This window comes from Populus alba, chromosome 19 (genome assembly GCF_005239225.2).
Source record: "Populus alba chromosome 19, ASM523922v2, whole genome shotgun sequence".
NCBI lineage: Eukaryota > Viridiplantae > Streptophyta > Magnoliopsida > Malpighiales > Salicaceae > Populus > Populus alba.
In genome coordinates, this window is record NC_133302.1 from 20,175,547 (window position 1) to 20,190,807 (window position 15,261).

At 32.1% G+C, this 15,261-nt stretch overlaps 3 protein-coding genes across 3 annotated transcripts; 2 read left to right on the forward strand and 1 right to left on the reverse strand.

The window, feature by feature from the left end:
* Positions 1 to 1,598: 1,598 nt before the first annotated feature.
* Positions 1,599 to 3,325, reverse strand: LOC118038509 (UPF0481 protein At3g47200-like). The gene is made up of 2 exons (XM_035044887.2): positions 3,195 to 3,325; positions 1,599 to 2,910 (listed from the first exon to the last, which is right to left on the reverse strand). The coding sequence occupies exon 2, from the start codon at positions 2,886 to 2,888 to the stop codon at positions 1,599 to 1,601; it is 1,290 nt and encodes a 429-aa protein (XP_034900778.1). The 5' UTR covers positions 2,889 to 2,910; positions 3,195 to 3,325.
* A 4,048-nt stretch (positions 3,326 to 7,373) lies between these two features.
* Positions 7,374 to 9,915, forward strand: LOC118038471 (uncharacterized). The gene is made up of 3 exons (XM_073406481.1): positions 7,374 to 8,146; positions 9,432 to 9,535; positions 9,619 to 9,915. The coding sequence occupies exons 1-3, from the start codon at positions 7,405 to 7,407 to the stop codon at positions 9,661 to 9,663; spliced, it is 891 nt and encodes a 296-aa protein (XP_073262582.1). The 5' UTR covers positions 7,374 to 7,404; the 3' UTR covers positions 9,664 to 9,915.
* Positions 9,916 to 11,694: 1,779 nt separating this feature from the next.
* On the forward strand, positions 11,695 to 12,318 carry LOC140955075 (uncharacterized). Its single transcript, XM_073406615.1, has one exon. The coding sequence runs from the start codon at positions 11,695 to 11,697 to the stop codon at positions 12,316 to 12,318; it is 624 nt and encodes a 207-aa protein (XP_073262716.1).
* The last annotated feature ends 2,943 nt before the right edge of the window (positions 12,319 to 15,261 follow it).

Consider the following 15,261-nt stretch of genomic DNA (forward strand, 5'->3'; position numbering starts at 1 on the left):
AGCCTAATGTATTTGACAGCGACGAGGCCTGACATAATGTATGCTGTCAGTCTCATTAGTAGATACATGGAAAACCCTAAAGAGATTCATCTTCTTGCTGCAAAAAGAATCTTTTGTTACCTACAAGGTACTGCTGATTTTGGATTACTCTACAAAAAAGGAGAACATTCAGATTTAATGGGTTTTACTGATAGTGACTATGCCGGGGATCAAGATGATCGGAAAAGCACTTCGGGGTATGTTTTTATGCTGGGTACAGGAGCCGTCTCATGGTCATCCAAGAAACAACCAATAGTTACCTTATCAACAACCGAAGCTGAATTTGTAGTTGCAGCTTCATGTGCATGTCAAGCAATTTGGCTAAGGAGGATTCTTGAAGAAATTCAGTTCAAACAACAAGGAGCAACTTCAATTTATTGTGACAACAGCTCAACAATAAAACTATCAAGAAATCCTGTGCTACATGGGAGAAGCAAGCACATTGATGTCAAATACCATTTCTTAAGGGATCTCGCAAAAGATGAAGTAATTAATCTTATTTTCTACAGGAGTGAAGACCAAGTGGCTGACATATTCACTAAGCCGCTTAAAACACCATTGTTTCACAAGCTAAGGGAGTTGCTTGGAGTGTGTTCTTTGGGATGATTGTATTAAAAGCTATCTTATTATTCTTTAAACTGAATGTCTGAAATTGTTTAGTTTAAGGGAGGGATTGTTGAGAATATTTTCTTATTCACTGCATAGTTGTCCAGGTCAATAGGAGTTTGTTAGTTAGTGGATGAATAAATGGTATACGTGTCCAGCTCTCATTACTTAGTGGCTAGTCTGTTGGGTTAAGTTGGGTTAGTGCCTAGTCTTTAGTTAATTCTGTTTTCGATTATTTGAGTCATTGTAATGCCTATTTAAAGGCACTGTTCTTTATTCAATGATACACAACAATTCATTCTCATTCTCTACTGTGCAACAATTCTAGAGTTAAAATAGAGTTTTTATTTTATGAAAAGTAATTTTTTACTCAAATGTGAAACAAATACCAAAATATCAATCTAAGAAAATACTTTCCATTGAATTCAAGAATAAAAACATTTTTTAATATTATCAACTCACAATATTCATCAATATCATTACTTTACTACTTTAATTATTACTATTAACAACACTAAATACAATGTCAATTAACTTATTTAATTATCTTAGTTAACTTTAATTCAATTAAAAACCAATCTTAATATTAAAATATTGTAACCATAAAATAAAAACTTCTTGGTAACTACGGTGGTTAGGTTGACTAGACTCACCATGTTGATCGTTGATTTTTCTTCCATAAGAAGACGTACTTAAATATTAACAAGAATATCGAAGGAGCCCCTTAGATAAATACATAATAATTAAGGTAAAGAAAGCGAAATCTACCACTTAGATTTAATATTTCTTGGGTAAAAATATGTCATTCAAACTTAAGAACAAGGCTAACGAACACCACACACGGAGAAGAGGCTAATGAAACAAATTTGAAGTTCAGAAGGAGAAATCGAAAGGAGTACAGCGTGGAGCTAGCCACGAATTAGCCATACTTGCATGCAACAAAGACCAGCTAGCTAGCTATGATAATAGGAAAGCACTGAGTATATGGTTTGTAATGTAGTAAGCAAGAGAAGTACAATCGCAGCAATGAAAGATATAATTGCCCATGGGTTTTTGAAATAGTCTTGTTTCAAAGATGCCTTGTATCCATGCCAGCTTTCGTTATAGTACGCATCCACTTGTTCGCATAATTGGGTAAAATAAAATTCTCGCACAACTACCTGCTTGCAGATGTTGTTAAACAGATCCGTAACATCTTCATAGCCACCTAAATCATTTTGTATGATTCTCTTTTTCGCAAGTAATTCGACATCACTTGATGTATCAACAAGACGATCCATAAGTAATGCATAAGACGTCATGTATTGTCCACAACCTGGCATGCTTTGCTCAAAAGCAATTAGGTTCCGGAAGAGTGAATCTGTTGAGTCGTGGATTTGCAATGGTGGGATTTTGAAAACACCATTTTCGAAACTCAAATCCAGTTGATGTTTTGTTGTATCCTTGTGGAACTTGATTCCAGCCGCACGAAGTTCCGTTGCACAAGATATTAGTTTCCATGGCCCGGCCCCGCCTCTTAGATCTGCTCTCAGAGAAGAGGGTAGGTAGCTTCTGTGTAAGAGATCAAGCAAATGACATAAATTCCTACCACTGATTCCGGCACCTACTCCTTCATTGGTATTCAAATCTGGTCTGAAGAAACGAAGAGCCAGCTCCATGAGCCGCGGTTGATCAGCAGCAGTATGCCTCACTATATGTTTGTACAGTTCCGTAAGAACAAAAAATGGAATCTGATTTTCTAGCAACGCCAAGTCACGTTGTAGGGTTGAGATCATCCAAGAAGTCGTGAAGATGGGATCATACTGCCTTTTCGCATCATCACTGGAAAACCTTAAAAAAAGTTCAAGGATAAAGCAACCATCGAATAATAACATTTTAGCAAGATCAGTTCTGTCATATTTGATTGACCCCGGGTAGTATGCTCGAACAAGTGCATCATGATTTAGAATGGTCTCGCCACATTCATCTAATGTCTTTTCTGCATCACGTGTTCGTTCAAGCAAGGATAGAGCATAGTGCCATTTGTGTTCCTCCATGTCCAGCACATTGTCTGTTCCATGGTGTAGAGGACCAATGGAGATAATTTGAGGATTGTATGCACCAGCATTCATATCCCGAAGCTTAAGTGGAACCTTGCAAATGCTCCAACCTGTGGACAGTGGAGTTAAGTCTGCAAAGTGCGTTTTGATGTTAATCAGCCATTGACCGCCTTCTTGTTGATCAGTTGGATTTGCTTCCGCCATTTCTTCCAAATTGATTGAAATCCTGGAAAAGAATGAACTTAAATTTTAGATTTCTAACCACAATCTTGTGTGTTTAATGGAGAAGTCTTCTTTGATAATTCAGAATAAAATATCACAAACGAAAAAAATAAAAAGGAACAAGCCGGTTAAGAAGAAACAAGAAACTCGAACAGAAAAGCCCAGGAACGGCTAATTCTTCTTAGTTAAATATGAAAATAGAGCCTAGTAAATAATCTCTAAGTAAGCAACTTCAATCAGAAAATCACAGAGGACATCAAGCATTGAAGAAAGAGTGGCGGGAATAACCAATACAGCTGCACGATTGCAGGATGAACGAGCTCGGAACTTGGAATAATATGCTGAGGCCAGTACAACCACTTTCTCACCCCATCGTTTGTAAACTAGTTAGCAAAAAGTGAGGTGGCTAGCTCAGCTGTTGGTTCTCTCAATCTCACCAAGAAAGTAGAGGTTAAAAGAAGGAAAGGCTATTAAAAAATACCGGAAAGGATTGGTTGACAACATGTTGTCAATTATGTTATAACTAATAGTTATAAAAAAGATGGATCAATCTCAATAAATAAGATCAGGTTTTGAGTTTGTTATCTAATGATTACAAATTCGAGTTTTCTTGAGATTATTAAAAGCTTATATGATCGTTAATTTCAGGATCTGTAGGATTAGTTGAGGTACATATAAACTGACTCGAACACCCATATTAATAAATAAAAATAAAATAAAAAGAGAAAATCATGCTTGGATTTACTAAAACAATAATAAAAATTCTCTCATTTATTAAATAAAATAATTTTTAATTCCCTTAAACATGTCTCTCTTTTTTCTTTTTCTTTTTTATGTGTATCTTTAGCTCTATCTCTATTATATTGTAAATATCTATTAATAATTAGAATTGAAATACCATAAAATTTCTTGACAAGGTTATAAAGTTGGGAAGAATTCCACACAAGGAGAAGTTTACTCCACGCTTTTATATAAAGCAAGGGTCTCATCATGTTAAGATTCAAAAGATGAACAAAGGATGTTAAGGATGTCATTTATCCCTGAACTTTTAAAATATGTTTTAATTAGTCCCTTTATTGGTATAATAGTTAATTAAGTCCCTCTACATCAGTAATTTTTTAATGTCAGCCCTCTACTATTTAAGTCATCAATAACTCCTTTAATATTAGTTGACATTTATTTATTCTAGAAGAAATAAAGAATTTGAGAAACATATATAGAAAGTTTTACACCATTATCTACAACATTAAACAATCTATAATAACTCCGACAAGTAAATATGGATCTTATATGTCTATAATATATAAGACAGAAGATTTTTTTTCTCCCTTAATTTGTATTTAACAAAAGTTCAAAGTCGTTTTATCATTGTTAAAGCTTTGATATATCTAAAGATCAAGTAGTTTTGCACTCTCAACATGCACTCTTGCATTTCCTCTCTAACAACAATTTTTTTAATTGTATAATAGATCATATCTCAGTGTTTATATGAAAAAAAAAACATTTTGAATTCAACATGAGTAATGGACGCAATCAATATGACAAATAATTCTGAGTAGTTAAGTATAAATCTATCACAACTAGATGAGAATTTGTCTCAAACAGATTATTTGAATGACATAACAGTTATATTTATAGACCAATAAAAAAAGTTTAGACCTAAAAGGTGGTCTAGTCACTCAAAACCATAATGATAGCTTAAAAAAACCCATAATTTTTTATTCGACTGTTAGATCAAACTCAAATAACAACATCGATTTGGCTTTAAGGGTTTTAACTTAGAAATTTGGTTAAGGTTTAATTTAGTCCTAAGACTTTGGATTTCTTTTAATTACATTTTTAATTAACTTCAAACTTTTAATTTTATACAATTTTGCCCCTGCCTAATTTCAATATCAACCCTGAATTTCAACGTCTTTTTCATTGTGGTCATTGATTTTGGATTTATGCAAATTGACCATCATTTGACTATTAAACTTTCAATTGTCTTTAATTGCACCCTTGTCTTCAACCAAATTAGATCCCTGAAGTTTAGCGTTTTTTTTTTAAAAAATCATTGGTTGCGAATTTCTTCAATTTAGCTCTCAATTGACCCTAAACTTTGATTTTCTTGCGATTTTACCCTTGATTACAGTTAATTGACTTTGTAAAAATTATGTTTGGTCCTCTAAAATTTTAATTTTCTCAATTGAACACAAATTGAACTTCAAAACTTAATGTTTCACCAATTAAGTCCATAATGAAATTAATTTGACCTATTTAAAGTATAATTAAATCTTTGCATCTGATTAAATTCTTTAATTGGACCCAAATTAATTCTTAAACATAATTAAAATTTTATTTTCTTCCTATGATTAAATCAAATTGGTATATTAAAAATCTAATTGCGTCATTGGACTTAATTTTTATGTAAATTCATCTAATAATTATTTAATTTGATTTTGAATATGATTGTCTCCTCAGTCTTTGGTACAATAGGGTATGATCAAGCTGTAAAAAATTTCCAGCTTGATTTTTTCACATATTTCAAATCCTCCCTAGATTGTTTTTGTAAAGTTGTCAGTCTTCTTGTTATTATTATTTTATTTTTTATTTTTATTTTGGAAGGAAAATTTGAAAAAAATAACCTAAAAATAGATTATGATAAAAAGAATAAAGTTGTGAATTTAAAGTTAACATTTGCAATTCCTTCTCTTCATTAAAGTTTTGTGTTTAATGTTTGTCTGTTATTTCTCTAGTTTGTGTGTGCATCAATAATTGGATCAAATTACAGGGTTTTTGTGTCATGAATCAAGTATATCAAATATGATACTTTAAGGAACAATAGGGACAAAGTAAAGTTGAAGAAAACAATTTTATTTCAATTATGGACCCTCTAGCTGGACTCCTTGCAAGTGGAGAGAAGTTTGTTTGGCTTTCTATTATGAGAAAAATCGTAGAAAAGAGGAATTGGCAATGATGGAGACTTTAACCACAGATTCAGCATCATAAAAAATAATACAGTTAAATATCTAAAAATTAATACTCTTTGGACTATAAAAAATTATTAATTAATTTAGATATTAAATATTATTTAATCAAAATTATTATTTTATCGAGATTATATATATATATATATATAAAGTTTCATTACTTTAGAATTAATGTTTACTTATGAAATATTAATTTAGCAGGATTTCTATTCTTCTTTTGGTTAGCTTATTATTTGGAGATTGAGTCAATATTTCTAAGTTTGTTCAAGGTCATAGAATTGTTATTTTCCTCTATCTAAATTTTGAAGCTCATATTCTGTTTACAAATTTGTTCGTTTGAATCTTTTTTATGTATCGATTTATATATTCTATATGTGTTTGTAGCATAGTTATCAAACTTGGAGAGTTGACCCGGGATCCAGTCAACTCAATGGTTGGACCAGTCCGGGTAAAATGAAACACTAGCATAAGCAAAAACATGGTTGACCTGCCTAGTCGACCCGTGATTCGAGTGACCCGGCAAAATCCAGTAAATATCTTTTTTTTTAATGTGTTTTTTCTCCTATTTAAAGACCCATTTTTTATATATTTTTTAGTTGGTTATTAACTTTTTTTCAAATTTCACTATATAAATACTAGAAGAATATATTTTTTTTTTAATGTCAGATTTGAAACTCTTTAGTATATATATCTCTATTCACAAGATAAAAATTATTTTTTTTTCAATATGAAATTTGAAGTCCTTTAGTATATATATTCTATGTTCACAAGAAAAAAATTATGTTTTTTTTAATGTAGGATAAAAATTTTTTTAGTTTAAATACTTTAATAAAAGAATAATATAATATCTTTGCAATGTGGGTTAAAAAACCTTTTGAAATAATCTTTTAAACTTTATTATTTATAACATATATAGCCTATATTCACATGGATTGTTTCTTAATTTTTTTTATATGAAATATTAAAATATTAAATATTTTTTAATTTTTCCATGTTGATTCAAATTGACCCGGGTCAACCCATATAACTTGAGACCCGGCTTCTTGATCGGGTCAATTTTCAAATCAGTTTTAATAATTATGGTTTGATGTAACCAAATCATGGAGGGAACAACAGTGTTTTCATGAAAAAAATCACTAAAACTAATAGTTTGGATGATGGTTCCCTTGTATTCGAGAAAATCCGATAAATATTGCCAAAAGTCTACGAGCAAAGAAGAAAAACGAAGAAAGTTACGATGATTTTTTAAAATAAACTACATGTTCTAATAATATATTTTTAAGTTGTATACTAAAATGTATGAGAGATTTTTATTTACTTATTTCTGAAAATTATTATTTTTTCGTTAGGTAAGAACTAAATTCTACAAAAAAAAAAAAAACTTTTTCAAGGGAATGGTCATTTGACCCAGTAAATGAAAAGGGAAAAAGAAAAAAGAAGTCCATCTTTCTCAAGTTTGTACTATAAGAGGCTTGTTTTACAGGGATGAGAAGGGAGAAAGCCATCGAGACGTGGACGTGGTCATAATGGTGCGCGAGAGTGCTGCCAATTACGCTCCTAACACAAATTGGTATCACAATAATCCATCTTCAAGATCAAAAGTGCCTTCCCACCATGATAACTTTGCTAGGATGCCTCCATTTAAAAATTATGCTATCGAGTCTCCACGAGACTTTCCTCCTCTTCCACCCAATACCTTCCGGGATAAGCGTGATAACAAAGGGTCGATGAACAACGCCGCATCTCAACCTTCACAACAGCTGCGGCCACAGCTACCAACATCACAAATTCAACCATCAGTAACCCCTGATCATCAGGGAGAAAAACCAGACATATTCTCAACCTTCCGGGATACGCGTAATAACAAAGAGTCGATGAACAACAATGCATCTCGACCTCCAAAACAGCCGCCATCTCAACCTCCACAACAGCCGCCATCTCAACCTTCACAACAGCTGCTGCCACTGTCACCAACATCACAAATTCAACCATCTGTAACCCCAGACATATTCTCATCTTCACAAACTCAACCTTCTAAAAACAATGGAACGAAAACGTCAACTCATATTTCAGACCCTTCAGCATCTTCGAGTAGTACTGCGGGTTTTCTAATTAGTTTTGGTACCATTACTTCACTTGTTGAAACGACAAAGCCATCATCACTGACGCGGCCGCTAACAGCAGCAACAGCGAAAACTTCTTCACCAGCAACATTGTCTACAACACCTACCAGTCGGCCATCCCAATTGCCTGGTGATACAGCAAATGGTACGATCCCATGTATAAAATCTGAGTTGATGAAATATCTGAAGTGATCCCCTCTTCATTTACAGCGACTTCAATTTATACATCATTATCTCTGAACAAAAAATAAATAAATCGAAGCTAGAATTTTAATAACTCTTGTTTTGATGTATGTTAAAAAAAAAAAAAAAAAACGGAGGAGTTATACATAGATTCATATAAAGTACTGCAAAAAGTATAAATCTTTTTTTAAAAAAAACTTTATGTGATCATCTCTGTACGTAGTCAGCAAATAGGCTCTTTAATTATTGCTCTTCCTGTCAGTGTTGTTGTTCTTGAGGTTTTGACTTCTAGGATGCCTTTACTTATTGATTTATTTTTTTGTATTTTGTGTTTCTATTTTTTAAAATAGAAAATAAAAGTTATCATTTGGTTTTACATTAAAATTAAAAAAAAAAAGTGAACCAAACAAGAAACTTGGTTTTTAGGTTAATTTTGGTACAAGGGTAAGAGAGGTTCCCTACTTTCAATTTTCATCCCTCATGTTTGGTACAAATTTAGAAAGAGGGAATCATTTTAACGAGGTTATCATTTAACCCTCATATTTTCGTGGAGGAAAGGTAAGGGGATAAAAAAATTTTGAAGGGGAAAAATTCTTTGTTCTGGTATATGTCCCTCCCTTTTTATTCCATTTCTCGTTTTAAAACCATAAATATATTTTTTAAATTTTATATAAGTGATTTTAAGTTATTTTTATAATTATGTTTAATTTAGATTTTGGCTTGATTTATATTAGTATTTACTATTATCCATAAAATATTTGTTTATAGTTTATTTAATTTAAGTTTAGTCGTGTTTACTTTCACATGTTTCGTTTTAATCCAATCAAACTGTTCCGGTCAATAACACTTACGTATGAAGCAAATTTAGGTCTCTTCTTATCACATACAATACAATTGAAATTAGCAAGTTTAATCGATTTTCAATTAAAATTTCTTAAAATATGATAATTCACTTTTAATTCTTATTCTCTTAACATTTTTTTTTTCAAATTTTTCTCTTATAGTGGAGTACTTGGAAACAGCTTTTAGTCCTCTTCAGTTTTTTTAGAAAAATAGAGAAATATAAAATGCCCATTTACAAACAAAAATATTTATAAATCCTAGCAATTTTTGCTAACAAGAATTTGTGTTTTAAACCAAGACCTGATGCATTAGGTTTTGATGGGCGTTGTGTCTGTATTAACTTTCTGCCATTAATCGCACTATTTAATTAATTATATGAACTCATCGACGTACTGCAATTACAGGTGATCATGAGTGGAAAAAATGCCGTTCCTGCCATAATCATGTAAAGGATTGTTGTTGGCAAAGTGTACTTGCCGCCCTCTCCCGTTCAGGAAATATTGCAGCAGTACGTGTGTGTTAATGTCTCTCTCGGCTACTCAGCCTATCCCTCTTTCTTAGCTATAACACATTGCTTTTGTGCCACTGCAGTTGGGCCATAAATCAACCAATGTCATCCACAAGGGGTCGCAGTAATTTTGCTTTAGAGCTTAGAGTCTTATGGCGACCGGAACTCACAACTGACAGAAGCACAAGAAATCAACTATCAATTAAATGATGCTTCAATTAAGGAAAAGGGCCTCTTGTCTTCAATAAACAAAAGAGCTAATTGTCATATATTCATATTGATTATTTGTATCTTATTTTTGGTTTGGTGCTTCGTAGCTTGTGGCCTAAGGTTTTTGATTTTTTAATTATGAGTTAATTTAGCTAGACATAACCTTCTTTGTAGTGTAAACCGGAAAGCAGTCTTTTGAGGCAATCGAGATCGTGGCGACATTTAAAAGTTCAATTATGAAAATAATAGGTAATTGACATCTTGTTTTCTTACAAGAGGGGAAAGATCTAACTAAATGAGTCGTTATATGATATTATAGTTATTGAAAATTTAATTGGTTAATGAAGATTTTATAATATAAAATTGATTATGTAAAATAAAAAATATTATTACCCTTTAAACATTTTATTTAAGATAAACTGCATTATTAATTTTATTTGAAGTTGATAAAAGCTTGTTGTATTATGCTATCAATGGTTTACTTGTAATATTTATGATTCTAGCACTAATGAATATTCGGATATAAATACTTCAAACTCTAGTATTTGTAAATATTACGTAACACTAAAAATCATATTATTCTTGACTCTGTCGCCAATGAATAAACTAGTAAAATTTGAATTGAAAGTAAAGCATACATATTTTGTATGAAAGAAAAGATAAATATGTATCAGATACCATATTCACATTTCACAAATAAAAATGATTTGTTTGAATAAATATAAAAATAAAAGAAAAAAAAAATAAGAATTGTTTTGCCAAACATATCTTTGATCCAAAACAAATTGGGTCAGCTGGGCTTGAAATCTAGGCCTAGCACAGCCTCAACTGCTCTTTGTTTTTTTACCAGATCTAGCTTAATTGTACTGGGGTAGACCTAGCTAGTTCAGTCTAGTTGCTGACCCAAACCAGTAACCTGATGGACTTTTATTAGCAGGCGGGCGTGAATTTGTTTACGCACGCTTGCTATAGTCAAAGGGTGATTAAAATGTAAGGGGTGGGGAAACGTACGTAGCTTACCTGGTGCTTGGGGGAGAAGATGATGGCGAATGTGTACTGGCTGGCTAAAGCTACTCTCTTCCCTCTGCTTCTGTTTTTCGTGCGCTTCTCTTCTGGTCTTGCTTCTTTTCTCTCTCGGTTCTCTCCCCTTCTGCCTCTCTCCTCTGCTCTCTGTTTCTTGTTTGTCCTCTATGTTTTTCTGGTGCTTGGGGACGAAGACGATGGCGAAGGTGTAATGGCTGGCCAAAGCTACTTTCTTCCCTGTACTTCTGTGTTTCGCGTGCTTCTCTTCTGGTCTTACTTCTTTTAATTCTCTCTCGGTCTCTCCCCTTCTGCCTTTCTCCTCTGCTCTCTGTTTCTTGTTTGTCCTCTGTGTTTTTCTTCTTCGCCCTCTCGTCTTTCTTTCGGTCTTTGTTTTCGTTTCTGAGTCTCTGTTCGTTTTTTCTGTCTTCCTGGTTTTCTTTGTTCGTTCCTTTACTCTTTTCCTCTTCTTCTCGTTCGTTCGTCCCCCCCACTCTTCTGGCCTTTCTCTGGCGACGGGTACCAGTTCCCCTGTTCTTATTAATACTCTATTTTGATGACAGCTGCCAGTTACTTACTAATTTGTCAGCAAGTTCATTTTGGCTTGAAGAAATATTGTAATAATTGTGGGAAATACACTTCCAGTTCTTGTTAATAGTCAACTCCATCCATAGCCATTTTGCTCAACAATCACCTAAAAGATGAAGTTATTTGCATTATGATTCTATTTGTGATTAACATGAATATCTTGTTAGAACCCCAAATCTTATATATATATGGCAATGATTTGAAAAAGGTCCTAAACATGATTCATATATCATGCTTTCTCTTTTGTTAAAAAACAAAGAAATCAGCAGCTTGTGATCAGTTGAGTGGACCCTTTGTTCCACAGTACTTTCTCCTCCCCTTCATTTATTTACATTTCATTTATGGATCCTGTCTTGTTCAAAGCTGCAGAAGCAGGCAATATCGGTCCCTTTGAGAATTGTCAAACCTGCCTCAATCAGTTATTGACTCCAGACGAGAACACCATTCTTCATGTCTACTTAAGAAACCAAACAACGGAACCGGAATCCAATTATTTTGTTGATAAAATTCTTGGAAGGTGTCCACCACTGTTATTCCAAGCCAATAAAAAAGGAGAAACCCCCCTCCATTTGGCAGCAAGATATGGCCATTCCAATGTGGTAGAACTCCTCTTTCACCGTGCAAAAGCTCTACCTTCAGATCCGGAGAGCAGAATAACTAAAGCTAAAATGATGTTGAGGATGACCAATGGAGAAGGAGATACAGCGTTGCACGAGGCAGCTCGAAATAGCCAGAGCCGTGTGGTGAAAATATTGACTAAAGAGGACCGTCAGTTTTCATATCCCGCCAATGTTCATGGAGAAACTCCACTTTATATCGCTGCTTCCATCATCCCATGGGGAAGCGAAGAACGAGGAAAGGTAGTCGATGAAATCATAGGAAAATGCGTTTCAGTGGACTATGGCGGCCCTAATGGTAGAACTGCTCTACATGCGGCAATAACTATGGGAGATTCCATAACTTGACAGACTTAAAACGAAGAAGGATGACAAAGGAAACAAGCCCTTCCATCTAAAAACGAAAAGTAGTACAAATGAATGAAAACAAAACAATTAATTAAAATTTAAAAAATCTGAAAATTAAAGTTGAAAAATCAAATAGAAACTTAACATAATCTTACAACAATTAAGGAGAGTAACAATAAACAATAATATATTGGGTTATCTGAAAATTAAAGGCCCGAAAGTTGATATATGATATTTATTAAATAGCTAAAAATGATGGATATCTACGATATTTTACCCTAAGCTTTTTGCAGGAAGAGATCCTAGAATCCCTAGAAGACGTTGGCAGTGGACCGCCTAGCCGCCGGCGCAAGGTTTTGAGAAGAGGGAATGATGAGAAAAATAAAAAGAAAGGGGATGATTTGTTATATCAGAGCACTGCAATTCTAGCTAAAAAAACTACTTTTATCGTATTTGTCATATCAGATGAAATGTCAATAGTGCTCTCAATTTTTGCTGTCTTCATTCACCTTTTGATTTCGCTGATTCAAGGTTCGGAAATGGTCAAGGATGAAAAGATAGACAAGGAAACCACTAGGATATTATTTGGGGTTGCCACGTTGTTTACCATGATAGGATATTAATTACCTTCCTTGTGGCTTGCTATCACCGTCTGACTCATTGGTGGAGCTTCTTCCTTGTCCTGTGTAAGGTGTTGTTTGGAAATGCAATGTAAGTTGTATTTATAAATTTTTTGTAAAAAATTTATTTTTTATTTAAAATAAAAAAATTATATTTTTAAATTGTTTTAATATATTAATGTTAAAAATAAAAAAAATTATTTTAATATATTTTCAAATAAAAAAATATTTTAAATCACTACTATAATTTCAATCACGCTCCTAATGTTTAGTTCCTTTACACAAGGATTTATAAGATAAGTTATTCTAGAGAAACAATCAATTATAAATTTCCTATCAAATAAAATTCAGATGTATTTTATAAAAATTTCTTATTGTTTTTGAAAAACTTACGTGTGGTTGTTTTGATTTCCTAAATCGTAAAATCTTGAAGTGGCTTGTTTGCTGATTGTGTTTATATATCTTTTGCTGATAAGAAGCTAGTTACCTCTTCAAAGCCTATATATGATATAACTACAACTATAAGAAGTTTGCCATAAATCGATATTATTTGTCATAGGTTTCTGCGGGTTTTATGATGTTTTTACTGTTAAACGCAGGAATAAAGTCGATTGCATGTGGTCCTTGTACCAGAGTTTTATATCTGTTTCTTATGAACACATTAGCTAATTCATTTCTTATGTTTGCGTTACAATGGTTCTCAGAGTTGAACAGGAGATTCATCGTGTGGGTGGGGATATTGGCAGCTTTAATTTTTTTGGTTGTGTTTCCTGTGAATCCGGTTTTCAGGAGGATGAAGAGATGATAAACAATGTTGAAAATGACACTGTTACACTCGAAATAACTATTTTTAATTTGACCTTTAAACTTCTGACACTTAACAACCACGACTCTAATCAAGAAAAATCTTTATTTTTTCCTTAATGTTACCCTAGATCAAATTGCAATTGAATCTCTAAATTTCAAAGCCATTTACAAAACAGTACTTGGTTTTCAATTTAATCAATTCACTCCTTAATTGACTTTTTAACTTTCAATTCAATCAAAATTACCCTTGAAAAAATCAATTAACCCCTATAGTGTTACTGCTTATTCACTTTGATCCTTGAACTTTAAATCAAAGTTTAATTAAGTCCCCAAACTTATTAATTCTTCTAATGTTTTACCACATTGACTACCAAATTTATAATTCCGTCATTATTAATCCTCCAACTTTCAATTTGTGTTGTCTTAACCCAATTCTCAAATTATTTTTTAATCCATTTATTTTTTTTTGTTTTATTTTTTTAAATTAAAAAATTAGGTTATAATAATAATGATGATGATGATGATGTTTTTCAATAATGAGACAAAAAATTTTAAATTTTAGCTAAAATTTGTGAAACAAAATTCAAACAAAAACAGTCAATTCCAGATTTGCTATCAAATAAAATTTCATAAATGAGTGTTTTTTATTCAATTTCTAAGTTCAATAACTATTAATGTAGCAAGATACATTGATGTGCACGAGTGTCTAAGTATTATAAAGAACATTAAAAAAGGAAGAAGTGTTAGCATAGTCATCCTTTCCTTTTCACTTTTGTATTCCAAAATCATTTGGCTTGCTAGCAAGTTATGCTTTAGAAGAGGGAATTAGATAGTTACTAATAATTAATATCATAGTAAGTATATTTTCATATAATAATAATAATAATAATAATAATAATTTTGCCTAAAATACCCAGTCCTTGATTTGCTATCGAATAAAATTCAGTTGTATTTAAAAAAAGCATTCATTATTTGGAATAAATTGTTAGTTACAAATAGAAAATAAAGAATTTTAAAACAATTTGTGATTGAATTTTTTGGTTTGATTCTCTTAATAGTGTTTTATGAATGTATGTACATGTATAGTGAGATATTGTTTTAGTTTAGTGTGTGTACTAGATTATTGACCTGCGCTAGCTACATTGTAGGTTGGGTCAAATTTTTCTTGAACATAAGAAAATATTTAGATACTGCTAATGTATATTTTAGTGGAAAAGAAATTTAAACCGTGTTAGTGTTGACTCAATATGACATGATTGATTTTGAGGGTCCAAAAAGTAACTCGGATAACTAATAAAAACATAATTTGACTAAAAATAATTCAAGATGATATTTTTTTTTTAATATTAAGATAATAACATATTAGATTGACTTAGATCAACTTAGGTTAAAATGTCAAATCTATGACTTGAGTTATGAGACTATGATAACCCTATGAAAAATAAATTAAAATAAATTATAAAGGTTAATTCTCAATCAACTCAAAGTTAAATGATAAAATTAAAAACAAAATCTA